This window comes from Heterocephalus glaber, unplaced genomic scaffold (assembly GCF_053883595.1).
Source record: "Heterocephalus glaber isolate CG9 unplaced genomic scaffold, H.glaber_assembly_v1.0 deba00001452, whole genome shotgun sequence".
NCBI lineage: Eukaryota > Metazoa > Chordata > Mammalia > Rodentia > Bathyergidae > Heterocephalus > Heterocephalus glaber.
This window is the reverse complement of record NW_028258302.1, coordinates 20,841,279-20,857,102: the sequence shown is the minus strand read 5'-3', so window position 1 is coordinate 20,857,102 and position 15,824 is coordinate 20,841,279. Positions and strand designations below refer to the sequence as shown.

Genomic DNA, 15,824 nt, shown 5'->3' with positions numbered 1-15,824 from the left:
CCACTGGTTTCCTGGAGATGGATCTGTCCATCTCTTGGGGACAAGCCTATGTCACATAGCTGTCTCAGAAAAGGAGTTGTTTGCTCCCTGGGGAGGGGGATGGGGTAGGGTTGTTTAGGGGCGACTGGGCCCTGGGGAAGGATGATGAGCTGGGGGGAGGGGGGTCTGTCTCCCCACTCAGGGCTCAGGGCTGGACTCTCTTGGCCCTCCACTCACAGAACCGTCCGCCTTCGAGACCGAGACATCTTCGGACTGGGAGCCCATGGCTGAGTCCGAGGAACCGGGCAGTCCCGCCAGGCCCACCACCACCCCAGGCCCGGTGCTGGGCAAGGCTCTGGTCAAAGGCCTACGCGACGGCCAATGCGTGCAGTGGGAGGTGAACTTCCAGTTGGGGCCTCCCGGCCCGGAGCCGGACAACGCACGGGACGCCGACCTGTGGAACGAGACCTTCCACCACCTCGCGGCCCGCGCCGTCATCCGCGACTTCGAGCAGCTGGCGGAGCGCGAGGACGAGATCGAGCAAGGTGAGCCCCTTAGGCTAGGCCGCCACCGCCTCCTCGAAGCCCCGCCCACTCTCCGCCTCCTTCCCCGCCCCGCTCTCTGCTCCTCTCCGGCTCCGGTAGCCTTCTCCTTCCGGGCGCCAACTCCCAGGGCTCCATCGCCCCCTTCCCTCCCATGGCTGTTTCCCCTCACCACCCCTCTCTTCCGAGATCAGTGTCCTCTCGATCCGCCCTGTCCCTGGCCTCCAGGCGCCTCTTTCCCCAGTCCTGGGTATCTCCAACCCCCACCCACCCCGCCAGGTGATCCCTCTCTCCCGCCCCCTTCCCCTCCACTCACGTCCTGGAGCTTCTCCCCTACAGTGTCCCCTGTAGGACTCCGAACACTGAACTGTGGCTGTGGCCAGTGGAGTAGCCACCTGCGGCGCCCCTCTTGGACAGCTCCTTAGCCGCAATATCCCTGGTCTGGACGGTCCACGCCCTCCCTCTCTGTGCCACAACTCGGCTGGGACCAGGCTGGGGGCAGGGCCTGCAGAGGCTCCCAACAGCGCAGTCAATCAAGCGACCCCCTCCTTCCTTTTTTTTTTTTTTATTAAATTCTTTTATTGGTACATTGTAGGTATACAACACAATTACATTTCTCATTAGGAATTGTACCTTTACATAATGCATCTTGGTTCTTATTTTTTCCCCATTCTTAGCCCTCCCTTCACCCCCTCCACCCTTCCATATTTACAAAGACTTTATTTCCATTTTTTCCATTTCTCAGCATTTTTCCTTTCCCTTCTTTCCTTTCCCCTGCCCCTCCCACTACCCCTACCCCTTTGCACCTTTTCTTCCTATTTTACATGATCGATTATTCATTCTAATCATTGGTACATTTTAGGTATACAATATAATGACATTCATCATTGGAAATTTGCACCTTTACATAGTCTCTCTTGGTTCCCATCAACCCACAATGTGGGAAAAAATCTTCACCTGCTCTTCCTCAGACAAAGGTCTACTATCTCGAATCTATAAAGAACTTAAAAAGATCAGACCTCCCAAATTTAAAGACCCAATCCGAAAATGGGCATCTGAAATGAACAGACATTTCTCAGACAAAGAAATAGAAATAGCAAATAAATACATGAAAAATGACCCCCTCCTTCCTTACTCAAAGTGCTTGGCACAAACTAGCAGAGAGGCCGACAGCAATCAAATAATTACACAAATAATTAATTGAGTGCATTTGTCCTGAGTGCTATTAAGCGAAAATACAGGGCTCCCAAGCCATTGTTTAGCGGGGATGGCGGGAGCTAATTTAGTCCAGGCAATGGGGTAGACTTCCCTCAGAAAGTGGCTGGGGGAGCTTGATAGAGCACAAGTATGGAGAAGAGGTAGTGTATAAACAGAGAAGCAGCATTATACGAGTGCTTCTAGCTGTATGCTCTATTTACATCATATGTAGGGTATATTTTATGTGTACTTTTCGATAATGCACGTTATTTTTTTCTTTCTGTGAAAGAAAGCTTCCTTGCAACTTATAAAGCACCTTCCGTCTTCATCATCTCAGCTCCTCACCCAGCTTTCTGCAGGGAGCAGCCAGGAGACTGCTTGCACCAGCTGGAAGGGCTTCAGGGTCACAGTGCCAGGTCCTGTACTGTGTGACCCTGTGCGCCCACTCTCTGTCTGATTTTCAATCTTCTTGGCAGATCAGTGGTCTGCACCCACCAGTCAGGGGTCCTATGAAGTCCCCAGGCAAGATTCCCAGTTGACTTTTCAAAATTAAAATAAAAAATACAGGCAATATAGTTTTTAAAAAAAACTGAAGTTATTTCAGAGAATTATCTTTTATTCTAAAATAATGACTTTTTTACACTAAAGTATCCTTTATTTTGTGAAATGATGATTTTTTTTCTTAATGTCTTTAATTAGCAGTTGGTGACCCCTGCATTTTAGATCCCCAAGGACAGGGAACACTAGCCACACCCTGCTTTCAGCTTCCAGAACTTCCCTGTCAGACCGGACTTCGGAGCCCAGTGTCCCCTTACCCTCCTCCTGCAGGGTCCAGTCGCCGCTACCAGGTGAACGCTGTGCACACCAGCAAGGCCTGCAATGTCATCAGCAAATACACAGCCTTCGTGCCCGTGGACGTGAGCAAGAGCCAGTATCTGCCCATGGTGGTGGAGTACCCCAGCTCAGGTAAGGCACAGGGTTGCTGGGCACCCTTGGGGACCACCAAGGACTCCATGGTCTGAAGAAGAGGCTAAGATACAGGGAGGGATGGAAGCAAGAAAGACCCCCCACCAAGGCAGTTTGACCACCAAGGGTAAGAGACACACGGGATTCCAGTCCTTCCTTTTCCCCACCAAATGAAGATAACTTTATTTTTTCCAACAAGGGCAATGATATGTGCTCTTTGTAGAAAATTCCAAAATGTAGAAAGATATAAAATAAATGAAAATGACAGGACTAACAGTCATCTGAAATGAGTACTGGTTGACCATCCTTCCAGATTCCTCTCGATCAATATCCATGTGTTGAGAAAGCCAGACAGATAACGTTACCTGCATAGGAACATAACATTATGTGCTATAGTTTACAAAATGCAGATATTAAAAGTCTATCCTTGAAGTGCATCTATATTCTTTTATAGCTGTGGTGTGCTCCACTGTGATACAATGCTACTTTTTAAGGGATGGCTTGCAGACTAGTGTTTTCTGAGGGTGGGATTCCCTAAACACACTCTGAGGGATTTGGCTTCATCTCTCTTCTATCCACTCCTATCAGCAATGCACTGGGACTTTGGGGCCCTGCCCTGTGGGAGGGGCAGCCAGGACATGGGTCTCTGTGACAGCAATGAGAGAAAAGGATAGGGTGTTCCCCAGAAAACGAGCCTTTTAACTAACTAGAAAATGGGGCCAGGGATTTAGCTCAGTGGCACCGCAACTGCCTCACAAGCACAAGGTCCTGAGTTCCATTCCTGGTACCCAAAAAAGAAAACACTGCTGCTTCCTGCACAACATCTCAGCAGTGGCAAGATAGGGATTCTTATCCTTATTCTTCAGACAGGGAAACTAAAGCTTGGAGTGGTTCACATCCCTTTCAGCTAGTAAGAGACGGGGCTAGGGCTGAAACCTGGCTCTTTGTGACTCCAAAGCTCATGGTGTCATCTTGGGAAAATTGGAAGCCTAAAGCCAGAGTGCTTCCCACCAGCCCTGGGGAAGGGACAAGGACTCTGCACCCACCTGATCTCTTCACTTTGTCCTCCAAGAAGGTGTCACACATCGGATGGTCAGCTCCCGGCCTCTGACCCGACAGTGCAGGGCCACCTCTGCTGGCTTTGGTTGGCCCCAGACCATGCCTGGAGAAGACTCAGCCACAGGAGATGACACATTTCAGACCCTAAGTAAGAGCCTCCTCGGGAGTGTTCAGAAGCCAGAGCCCCTGAAGTTACTGCCCCCTCCTTCCCAAAGTCCCAGAGGGCCCCTCTGTGACTCCCTTCAGCAGCCCCAGGACAAGGGCAGGCCTCCTAGGATTTCTGAGGCCTAAGGTGATCTAGGGACTCCTTGTGTCTCAGGTCCAGCGCCATTAACACCATCTCTCTAGGCAGAGGGAGCTGCTGGGAGCAGGGGGCAGTGGGCCTCCCTCCCTGGCCTCCCTGCACACCTTCTCTTCCAATGCCTGCTGCCCTAGTGACTGTTCCCACCCTCCAGGCTCTGGGTCCTTCCAGGCTCCAAATGCCAGCAAACCTAATAAACGTGGAAAAAAAGCAAGGAGCAGAAAGGCAGGCCCATCTGTTTGGGTCCCACCATCAGTTTCTCCCAGGGTTCCCAACAGCTTCCCCTTGGCCCTCACCTGATTTCATTGTACCTGCAGCTTAAACCAAGAGCCATGATTTGACCTTTGTGTGACCATGCACTAATTTACAGGATGGCTACCATGCATCTTGCATGTATCCATGTCTTTCTGGCTCTCCAAAGGCAGCCTACGTGCTGCACTGGTCCTGACCCCTTCCTTGGTGCCTTGCCAGCATGATGAAGACGTCATGCCTTCTGCTGGGCATGGGGAGGACACTGGGGATCCCACCTGACCACCAGCCCAGCCTCTCACACCTTAAGAATGTTTTATCCAAGGGACTAGGAAGGGCTCACAGACACTGATAGGTAGAAAAGAAACACTTTGGGAGGCAATGGACACCCAGAGTTTCTCACTGAAATAAAGGACTTCTGCCAACTCCTTGGTCCCCTTGGCTTCCAGACCCCAGGGGAACCCACTCTGCCCCTGAGCCACATTGAGCTTCCCAGGAATTTCCTACCCATCCCTTCCTTCTCCCCAGCTCAGCTCTTGGTGACCTGTGGCTTTCATCAAAATCACTTCCTTAGCAGTGTCCTTCAATTCACACCCAAGGGAGTCTGACTTCTAAACTATTATTCTACTCCACAACCTTTCCCTCCCTAAGGAAGATGTGGCCAACACAGAGTTTTCTATATGCTGGACACTGTTCTAATCTTTCAGAGTGCTTCACAAACATCTCGAGAGGTTTTTTTTATGGCTCGCAATGAAAAGTGGGAAAACTGGGGTTCAGAGAGGTTAAGTGAGTCAGGAAGGTCACACAGCTGATATGTGATGGAGCCAAGGCTTGAAGTTAAGCATCCTCCTGTTTGTGTCCTCGCCTCCTCATTCATTCCATCATTCTGTCTGTAGTTCACTCTTGTGCTGGGTGTTCAGGGTAATAAGCAGAGCTCCCCCTTGGCTAATGGTCTCATGGCTAATGGAGAGACAGGCTTTGCTCACCATATTTGTACACAAAGCTTTTCCTATAACTTGGACCTTCCCTTACAGTGGGTTGTCCCACCAATTTAACCCTTGAAATGGCAAATATAAGAGTAATCACCTTGATTATGCACTTTGAACATAGGATATCCAATTATTATCCCCATTCTGCAGATGGGGAAACTGGGGCTCAGGGCCCTCCAACAAGGCAGTGTCATATTCTGGTACCCAGGGAGAGTTGGCATAAGCCACCTCTTCAGTGAGGCGGAGACCTGGGGAGGAGATGCCAACCCTCCCCCCAGCCCCTAGCCCACCCTGAAGCCCCTGACCTGTGCCTGTTTCCCTTCTGGGTCTGCAGTTGCGGATTTTATTGGACGCTTAGCTGAGCACTAAGCACTGTGTATTATCTCATTTAATCCTTACAAGGACAACTGTGAGATAAGTACCATTAGCCCCTTGGCAATCAAAACTATAAAGAAAATAACTTTGCCAGGGCCCAGAGGCAGTCAGTGGGGCAGTTGAGATTTGAACCCAGGCATGGGAGGGGAGAAAGGGAGGGCCAGGAAAGATCAGGCCTCACTGGCTTTCTGTGTTGTAGTCACGGAGGAGAGACTGACCTCACCCTTCAGCCAAGTCCTGTCCCCCAGCCATGAGAAGCACACAGTTGCAGAAGGTGAGCGGCAGCTGGCTCCGTATCTCTTAACGAAGTCGGTGAGTGAGATTGGTCCTGACATCCAAGAGTGTCTGGGCTCCAACAAGGCTCTGAGTTTCCCTGATGCCTCAAAACAACCATGTGAGAGGTAAAGAGGGTCACCTCAACTTAAAGATGGGGAAACTGAGGCTTGAAGAGGGGGAGTGATTTGCCCAACATCACACAGCAAGTTAGTGACAGTCAGGTCTCCCAAGTTCAGCTGAGGCGTCACTGAACCACTGCCCTCTACCTAGCATCCTCCAGCAGTGCCAGGGGGACAACTCAGTGTCCCCATTTGGGGATGAAGGGGACAGGTGTAAGGTTGTCACTGCCCTCATAAGTGGCCTCCCAGAAGATGCCAGTGGCCACCTGCCAAGGACACATGGAGTCCAGTTTCTTACATATTTCACCCTTCCCTATACCAAGTGGATCAGAAACAGCCCTGCACCTGGTTAGTTCAGATCCCTAGAGCCATGAGGATATAGGAAGCCCCTGCCTCACTAAGGGCCTCTGTTTCCCTGGCTAGATAGTGAGCAGTTAGACAGGTCACCTGTCAGGCCTCACTCTGTCATTCTGTGGCCTCCAGGTCCCCTGCACAGCCTGCCCACCAACACCCTTTCCTCCATGAAGGCCTCAGAGACTCTCTTTGGATCCAAGTAAGTGGGATTTCCAGGGAGGGTGTGGTGCTCTGCTGCCTTCTATCTTCCTGTGGTTGTCCGAAGCTGGGAAGCCAAAGGCAGGCCCAGCCTGATGTTGAGATGAATGCTATAAAGGCCCCCCAACAGAGGTGTCGCTGCCCTCGGGGTCTCACACTGCCTCACCCAAACACTGCCTCTTCAAACACAAATGCTCTTAGAAGCCTAGCCTAGGACTCTTCCCATCACTGGGCTGGAAAAGGTCACACTATCAAAAGGCAGAACAAACCCATGGCTTGTCCTGCCGCATGGAGGCAGATGCCATCCTCTCTCTTCAGGCCTCCATTTCTCCAGCCACCAAGATAGGAGGTGGAGGAGACCCTCTGTTGGATCCTTCTGAACCTGACTTTCAGAGGCTTCTGGGAGCTCCTAGGGAGCTGAGATGACGTGGGACACCTGACTCTACCCTCACAGGCTGAATTTCAACAAGTCCAGGCTGCTGACTCGAGCAGCCAAGGGCTTCCTGGGCAAGCCACTGGTCAAGGCCACAGAGTCCACCTCGGGGAGCCAGAGCTTTGACTATGTCCCTCTGGTGAGTGCCCCAGACCACATCCACCCTCCTGGGCAGCCGGGCCTTCCTGGGGACCCTGCCCACTTGTCCCCAAAAGAAAGGAAGACCTTGCCTTAAGCACAGGTTCCCTGACTTCTGAGGCTCCTGGAGCTTCCCACCCAAGCAGCCAGCAGGGCAGAGGAAGGTGGTATGAGCCCCCTGCCCAGGGGTCTAGGGGTGTTGCTAGGAGCCAATGCCAGTGTCACAAAACTACTGTGCAATCAGCTGTCACCCTCTTAAAAATTCCTGGGAATTTTGCATTTAATTCCACCAGCTATGTGTGTCTGTTTTTCAGCACATAAAAATAAGCCTTGAAATGACTCACAAGTGAGTAAAATTAACACCCCGGGGACATGCACCTTGTTTAGCAAGCAGCTCTGCAGACGCCCCAGCATGCCATGGCAGGAGAGAAGGGAAGGTCTGGAGTGGGCTTCTGTGAACTGAGAACAAAACAGAGGGATCCTGCAGCAGCTGGGGCCTTCCAGGGCTTAGAGATCACAGGGTGCCCAAAGGAGGGGCATGGTTTTCACTTCACTGTACCCAAGTATACAGTCATTTTGAACCCCTGATATCCATGACAACAGACCACTATGCATGTATTTGCTCAGCAAGTATTTATGGGGTCAGGCTCAGTGCTAGACCTTAGGAAGATAGCTTTGTACCAGAGAAATGTAATCTCTGAACTCTTGGTGCTAGGCGTCCAGTGGGACCCAGACAAGGAACGAGGCGATTCCATGCTTGGGATCTGTGAGAGGAGAGGTCCAGTTTGGTGGGGGAAAGCAGGCTTGACCCAGGCCTGATGTGGGGCCAGTGGTAGCATCAAGCATGACTTCCTGAAGGAGGTAATGGTTAAGCCAAGACCTGAAGGATGAGGAATTAGAGAGGAGAGGGATACCTTGGTGGCTAGAATTTCAGTTTGAGGAGTATGAGTCCAAGACAAACAGGGCTGGGTTGTGCAAGGATTTAGAAATTGGGTTCTGGACTTAGATTCTGAGAGATAATGGAAGCCATGGAGCTGAGCCTCTGGAAGGTGCATGACCTATGGCTCATTGAGATCCCTCAAGTGCAGGACAGAGAGGTTGAGCAGGGAAGAAGAGGAAAGAGATACAGGGATAGCATGAGGAGGAGGCAAGCAGTGGACTGCAGAGCCACTTAGGAAGTTGATCTGTTGGGATTTAGAAACAGATGGGTGTGTGCAGAGAGGCAGAGAGGTGAGCAGGCCAGAGTCTTCAGGAAAGCCCTGGACAGTCCTCGTGGACACCCCTGCCCAGGGTGAGGAGCAGATTTTCAGCAAAGATACTGAGTGGGCTTGGACCATGATCCATGAGCAGAGCCTGCAAGATAAAGTCTAGGGAGGCTCCTTGGCCTGTGTATCCTGAAATTCCCCCAGGCAGGCAGGCAGGGTGGAGATGACAGAGTGGACTATGTGGGTCAGGACTTCTGCATGACCTGGGGCTCCACGGGCTGAAATGTGAGGCCCACTAAGGGGCTCCCCCATGCACAGGTGTCTCTGCAGCTGGCCTCCGGTGCTTTCCTGCTCAACCAAGCCTTCTGTGAGGCCATCCACATCCCCATGGAGAAGCTCAAGCGGACCTCGCCCTTCTCTTGCCACCGAGTGTCCCTCTCTCCCCGACAACTGTCCACCAGCCCCTCACCTCAGCAGCTGTCCTGCGACAGCATCTTCCTGGAGCCTCTGGCTGAGGGCAGGCCAGGCTCAGAGCCCAGGGCACTGGTGGAGCACACGGGAAAGCTGTGGGCCACCATAGTGGGGCTGGCTTGGCTGGAGCACAGCTCAGCCTCCTACTTCACTGAGTGGGAGCTAGTGGCCGCCAAGGCCAACTCATGGCTGGAGCAGCAGGAGGTGCCCGAGGGCCACACACAGAGCACGCTGAAGGCTGCTGCTCGCCAGCTATTTGTGCTCCTGCGGCACTGGGATGAGAACCTGGAGTTCAATATGCTCTGCTATAACCCAAATTATGTGTAGAGGGGAGGGGGTTGGTCAGGAAGAGGGATGGGCCATTTTGGCCTGGTGGAGGAACCTTTTTGAAGCTGTAGCCAATATACTGATTGCTAGAAAGAGCCCTGGACTGGCAGTTGGGAGGCCTGAGTTCTATCCCAACTTTGCTACCACCTAGCTGTGCAACTTTAGGCCCTGTCCCTGTCTGGGCCTCAGTATCCTCATCTATAAAATACTAGGGTGAGATGAGGCAGTAAACTCGATCTTTTAATGGTTCAAATGTTCCTTTCTGCCCAGACTCTCAGGCAATCCTGGGCTTTAATGCTACTAGGGGATAGTGAGACAAAAATACAACTAAGCCTGAGTTTTCTCTGGTGGAAGACCATGAGGGCACAGAGTAGAAACAGCAGTCCCCCTCCTAACCCCAACAAAAGGACAGATAAGGCCAGGGAATTGGCTCAGTGGTTTCGCCGCCTGCTGCGCAACCCCAAGGACCCGAGTTCGATCCCCAGTACCAAAAAAAAAGGGCAGATGAGAGAACCCAGTGACTAAAGTAACCAGACCTATAAGCCTTCATCCAGGCACTCTGTTACACTGGGGCTAGGCTCCTGTCTTCAAGGTGACAGTCTAGGACCCCCACTTCCCACTTCCAAGCCAACTGGAGAACCATCCTTCCCAACACTTTCCACAGTTTCTCGAGGGCCTTTTCCTGGGCAAGGAAATTTTTAGTTTCAGTTTACAGATTTCTGGGGCTTTCTGTCTAAGGAGAGCTGGTGGGTAGTGCCCAGGGAGATAGAGACCTCGCAAGCCAAAGTATTAGATTGAAGCTTTGGTCTGTGCAGAAACAATCCAAACAGACATACATGCTCACAGAAGTTAGGGAAGAAAGCAGATGATATCTGAAATAACCTACATACTTTCAGGAGGTGGATAAAGTGGATTCCATGCACTTGCATTAAGAGGCTAGAGAGGCGCTTCTATGGGCACTGCATTCTGGGATAGTGGGGTCCTTCTCTAACCAGACTACATTGTGGGAGAGAGAGAATACCTTTGCAACAAAAACCATGCCTGGCCTCCATGCATTTGGGGATGGTAGCTTCAGCTAGATGGCATGATTGGTTTGGTGAAAAGAAAGGATGGTGAAGCATCAAAGCAGGATCCCCGGGGGCTCCCCCACCCCAGGCCCACCACATGACACTCATAGATAGGTGTGCACAGCCTCTGATTCCCTTATGACTAGGGTCAAACTGCCCAATTGCTATTGCCCCCACAGACTCCCCAGAGATGGGGCTGGGCCCCCAGGCTGAACTGATACACCCCAAAGTCCTCTTTCCAAGGCCTTAGCCTCTCCTCATCAAATTCCTTTCCCAGGAATGGTCCCAGGCCCTTGGCATGAAGCCCCACAGACCTCCCTTTTGGGGGGTAGGTGTGGCTCTGGCACAAGTTCCAGCCTCATAAAGATTCAAAGAATGTCCAGGCTACAGGAGGGGCCAGAGGAAGGGAGGGGCTCCAGCAGACTGCAGCAGGTGTGACTGTGACAGGATGTGGTGGCCTGGCCCTACCCCATCCTTCCCTCCCACCAAGATGCAGCATCTCCCAACAGGGAACTTGCTTCCCCTGCAGCCTTTGGTAATGGCTGCTTCACTGCCTGGCTCTGCTCCTTCTGGGAGGAACCCAGCCAGGCAGTCCCTGACCCTATGCCATTGTGACTCCAGTGGGACAGAAAGCCAGGATGGGGTGTAGGCTCAACATCAGCGCCACCAAGGAAGACAAGAGCTTTAGGTTGTCTTACTCGAGGCCCCAAAGAGGTGTGAGGAAAGCAGTGTCATCTCCCTGTGCTCCTCCCCTGCCCCATAAAAACCGTACTCCCATAAAAACCATTCTTCTTTAGCTATGCAGCCTGTAACCCTAGCTTCAGGGCAAGGATGGAGGGGGCGACAGTCACTTCCTGGTCCACCACTAATGGAAAAATTGCCAGGCTTCAAGTCAGAGCACCTGGGCTTGATTAGCTTGGGCAGTGAGTGGCTTCCCCTCTCTGAGTGTTCTGGAGCTGGGGGTCTGCCCACTGCTCTGATATTCCCAGATGATCGCCTCTAAGTTTTTCCCTCTCAGTGAACATGGGTTTGCTCCATTTCTCCATGTGACCTTGAACAAGTCATGTATGCACCTGGGGCTTCTTTTCCTCCTCTAACATGAATAGGTTGTACCAGGCTGTCCAGCCCCCAGCCCCATTTCCCCATGAGCCTGATTCTCACTCTTCAGGGCATGGTGAGGACAATAACCAGGGTCTGAGGCAGCCCAGCCCCTGCCCAGTGTGACCGGTATGTAAGATGCCTGGACAGAGTGAGCCAGAAACCTGGTGAGGTGGTGAACACACCACCCCCTTCTCCTGCAAGTTCCTTGGGCAGCACCCCTGCAGCAGCAGCCAGGGCTCAGCGATGTGTCTGGTATATGATCTGCACCACCCCTGGCTGCCCTGCCCAGCACCCAAGTGCAGGGGAACAAATCTTTTTGATTTCAAGTAACCCAAGGGCTGCAGAGGGACATCTAGACATGAGACATTTTTAAAATAACTCCGGTGGTATAAAGATGATTCGCAGCCTCAGGAATTTGCTGCCAGGATTGCCAAGCAGAGGATTGGAGAGACTCACCGGAAGGAAAGGATAAGAGCCTTGGGTAACGAACACCTGCATAGAGGCCAGAGGGGTTGCAAAGGTCCTCTGGTGGTAAAACACAGCCAATGCAACCTGGGAGAATTTGGATTCATCTGGTTTAATTTGTTAAACTAGCCCTTGCCTTCTGGGTCATACAAAGGCATACTGATACCCCACACTGTCTGAAGAAATGCTAATGGCTCCCTTCAATGAGGAAAAACTGAGCCAAGAATTGGGGGCCTAAGGGTCAGTTGCAATCCCACCCCCAGCATGCTGTGTGACTTCTGGCAAATCGAATCCTTCCTCTGAGGCCCTGTCTCACCTTTTGTAGAACAATGGGATTATACTTGATCCCCATTTCCAGCCCTGTTGCTCAGGTGAGATGTGAATAAGCCACCCACCAGAAACTGTTCTGTGGGCGAATATGCGGGGAAGCACCAGGAGAACAGACTTCTTTCAGGTTAGGATGGTATATGTGGATCCAGTGAGGTGACCCCCACGCAGCTCTTCCAGGTTGCTCAGTTGGTTAATGCTGGTCTAGATCTCCCTGGGGATTCTTTGTGCACTGACATCCGAAAACCTTTATGGAGCATATGCCCGGTTATGGGGGTACTGCTGCGAACACACCAGATGCTCTCTCTCCCCATGTAGAGTTTGGCAAGAAGCATGTGAAGAGCCTCTTCTGTGAAGAATCTTCCCACTCCCTGGGGTTCCAGGTGGGTTTGTCCTGACCAACCATGCTCCCAGCCCCCTGGTCCTGCCATGGTGGGTGTGGCTGCAGACTGGCACTATCTGGTTGCCATTTGCACTAAGCCACTCTCTGCGCTCCAGACACACACTGATGGTTTGGGTACAGCTGGCCACAATAGTACACGGTGCCATGCAGTCAGGAGAGCTCCCAGGTAGACCCAGGGAGTCCCTGAAATGGGGTTGACCTCCTGCCACACAAAGATGAAGAGCCTTGTCTCTGAGTCCTCTCTCAGCAGAAAAGACCACCTCTGGACCCCAGGAAAGCTGGGCCCTGCCCTCAGGAAAGCTCAGCCCATGGTTGTAAAAAAAGCTGCCTCAGCCTCCAACCTGCATCTGTGTTTCCTACCCTGTCCCCTCCCTGTGGGCAAAAGGAATGGCATCCCCTGTCCTCTCCACCTGCACTGGCACTTGCTGTGGGTGATAAATAGAGTAGCTGGTTCCAAGACCAGCCCTGGTGGGTTTTCGTTTGTTCTTCTTATTGTGAGAAACCAAGGATCCCCTCCTCCCTTCTAGCTGGTTCACCTGTCAGTAAAGGCTTCTGAAAGTTTCCTTAAATCTTGATCACGCCCAGCTGAGCTGCACCCTTATTTAAGGGCCAACTTTCTTCCTCTGTTGGCTACTCTTTCCCTCCTTCTTCCTTATCAGGGACTCCCAAGGGCAGGGAGTGAGGAAAGGGTTCTCCCCTACCTGCTAGAACCCTGTGTGTCACCTAGCACTTGCCACTCCAAGTGCTGCCTCTCACTACTTGGACACTGTCACATCTCCAGGTGACCCCAGACACAAATATATTCTGCATCCTCAGTGCCCTAGGGAAGGAAAGGGAAGGAATTGCCACCTCTAGAACAGAGCATATTTTTATTGCCAAAGCACTTAGGAAAGGTCCTCTTTTTCCCCTCCCAGGGACTAAATAAGTCAACAACAACAACAAAAATGGGCGCATCCCTCAGCTATAACATAGCACACTCCACAATGCCAGTGTAAAAATAACTAGGGCAGAGGTGTGTGTGGCATTTTGCAACTGGATAATCTGATCCACAGAGATCTGTCCCCAGGTCAGGAGCTTGGCAGCAGTGCCCAGCCAGGCCTCCAGCCCCCTACTATGGAGTAACCTGACCCTTGTGTCCAGCCTGCCCCAGGCCACTGACAGCAGCTGGTCAACAGCACTGCCTTCCCAAGTCACCTGACAATGGAGGGTTTCTCCTGTCCATGCTGCAATTCTCCTTGGCTTGGGGCCAGCTTCTTTGAACTCACAGCTGCTTCCAAGCAAAGCACTTCGGCTCGATGTGCTGACTGTGGCGACACGCGTGGTATAGTTTTACTATTTCCCCAGATGGCTTTGGCTCAAGCGGCATGGCCGGTGCTTGTCCCTGTCAGAGCCTCAAGTGCCTATAACATGCTCTCCTGTCCCTTCACCTGCTAACAGTAATGTCCCTACAGTGCCTGTGACACTTCTTATTCTTGGAATATACAGCACCTTCTTGCCTGGTGGCCAACTATGTAAATGTTGTGGAGGGCCTGGATGTCAGCTGCCTGATACCCACGATCCTTTGTGAATCCTGCCCTCAGGCTGTGTCTGTTCTCAAACTGAACAGCTTCTTTGGCTTCTTCGTATACGGTGGCTGCTGTTCTCCTATAAGCTTTGAGCTCATAAAAACTGTCAACGTGGCAAAGTTACACATGTGTCTACTCTTTTGTTCTCAGAGCCCATTAATACCTGGCTTTCAGCAATTCAGGAGTCTGTTTTCCTTGCTTAGTGAGTCACATTTGTCTTGATTTGGGTTCCTCCTAAAGTGGCCAACTATCCCAGTTGCCTGAAACTGGGAGAGGTTGCCAGAATGTAAGACTTTTTCAGTTTTAAAATTGGGACAGTCCTGGTCAAACTGGTACAAGTTGGTCACAACAGTATCCCAGTAGAGCCTGAGACAAGGATTCAGTGCAATGTACTTGGGAGATCCCAGGAAATATCTTTAGAGAATTTTGGGAGTGAAATAGAGACGTGAAGGACAGTAATAAAGGAAATATTACTTAGCAGGTTACCTCTAGGGCATGGACATGCATCCTTCAAACAAACTGGGAGCCAGAGTAGACCTACCCATTCTGTGGTACTTCTGGTCTACCTCAGGTGCATCTGCTGAACAGGTTCCTGTAGCCTGAGAAAGCCACTGGGCAAACAAATGGAGGTCCTGGTGCTAGCAAAAGGAGAACATGACACAATGTCTAACATGATTCCCCTCAACCCCTGTACCTCCTCTGCACAAATAACAGAGATAAGCATTTGACCTCTTTATGGATTGGAAGTTTCAGACACACACTATATTATTCCAAGACCTCTGAAATAATAAATGACCATGAAACATCATTATTGAAATAGAGGCAATGTAAATGACAAAGGATAAACTCATATTTTCTGTGCTTTTTATTTAGTCTGAAATCAGCAAGTTGAACTGTGAAATTAATTTTTAAGTTAAAAATTTTTAAAAAGAAATGTGGGTACTGGCAGAGGTGGGCCCATGTACACTGGACCAAAATAAGCCAAGTGACCACACAAGGCACTGACAGCACCTGCTGCCACCTCTCTCCTGAGCTGCTTTCCACATTACAGATTTTTCTTAGAAGTAATTAATGATCACTCAGTATAATTATTCAAAAGTGGTCACCAGCTAGCATGTTGCCCTGGGACCCACACAGTTTGGCCCAAAAATCAAACATAAGGCTCATTTGGAAATCCTGTAGCAATTTACATTGTTTCCTCAAACTCAATCATCCTTTTGTAGATTTCAGGGAGAACAGTTGACTAAAAAAGGAATTTCCAATAGGCCAAAGACATTTCTGTGACCTGCTAACAGCCCTAACAGGAACCACTGGAGACGCCAACATGCCAAAATTAAACAATCAACAGAAACCTGCCCACCAGCATGGCCCTCACAGATGATTTCATCACTGAGACAGAGAAGCTTTTTCTATGCAGCTCAAAGCTCAAGGGGTCCCAAGGCCCCTGAACAGCTCCCTCAATTACAGGAAAGGGACACACTGCCTTTGGAAGAAATGTTCATTTTTGTTCTCTTCTCTCTGTTGGGCCTCCTGTAAAAGGCAGGCTGCGTGTGTGTGTGTGTGTGTGTGTGTGTGTGTGTGTGTGTGTGTGTGTGTGTGTGTGTGTCCTGCTAGGATCTCCTGGGCCTCCCACTGGGAAGAACATGCTGAAGAAAGCAGGGGCTCAGGACTCTTGGGCTCTCTCCAGAGACCACTGCCTGGGGTTTTGAGGGCTCCTG

At 51.1% G+C, this 15,824-nt stretch overlaps 1 protein-coding gene and 1 long non-coding RNA gene across 13 annotated transcripts in view; one reads left to right on the top strand and one right to left on the bottom strand.

Moving 5' to 3' along the window:
• Positions 1 to 14,229, top strand: part of Vwa5b1 (von Willebrand factor A domain containing 5B1) — a 55,361-nt gene extending 41,132 nt beyond the window's left edge. For 4 of the 10 annotated variants that reach the window (XM_087215665.1, XM_087215664.1, XM_087215663.1 and 1 more), the window contains 7 exons: positions 219 to 524; positions 2,547 to 2,684; positions 3,757 to 3,891; positions 5,857 to 5,931; positions 6,536 to 6,605; positions 7,059 to 7,176; positions 8,699 to 14,229. In XM_087215665.1, coding sequence (XP_087071791.1) covers positions 219 to 524; positions 2,547 to 2,684; positions 3,757 to 3,891; positions 5,857 to 5,931; positions 6,536 to 6,605; positions 7,059 to 7,176; positions 8,699 to 9,178 — 1,322 coding nt within the window. In that variant the 3' untranslated portion in view covers positions 9,179 to 14,229. Of the gene's footprint in view, positions 1 to 218; positions 525 to 2,546; positions 2,685 to 3,756; positions 3,892 to 5,856; positions 5,932 to 6,535; positions 6,606 to 6,922; positions 7,177 to 8,698 lie in introns of those variants that run through there. The other 6 variants (XM_004850459.3, XM_087215668.1, XR_015452816.1 and 3 more) reach the window with 5 other exon arrangements.
• The window catches only part of LOC110350406 (uncharacterized), a 47,138-nt gene continuing 33,993 nt past the window's right edge, over positions 2,680 to 15,824 (bottom strand). For all 3 annotated transcript variants that reach the window (XR_015452818.1, XR_015452819.1, XR_015452817.1), the window contains 2 exons: positions 3,731 to 7,634; positions 2,680 to 3,049 (listed from right to left, as the gene is read on the bottom strand). This is a non-coding gene — a long non-coding RNA (uncharacterized LOC110350406). The remainder of the gene's footprint in view (positions 3,050 to 3,730; positions 7,635 to 15,824) is intronic.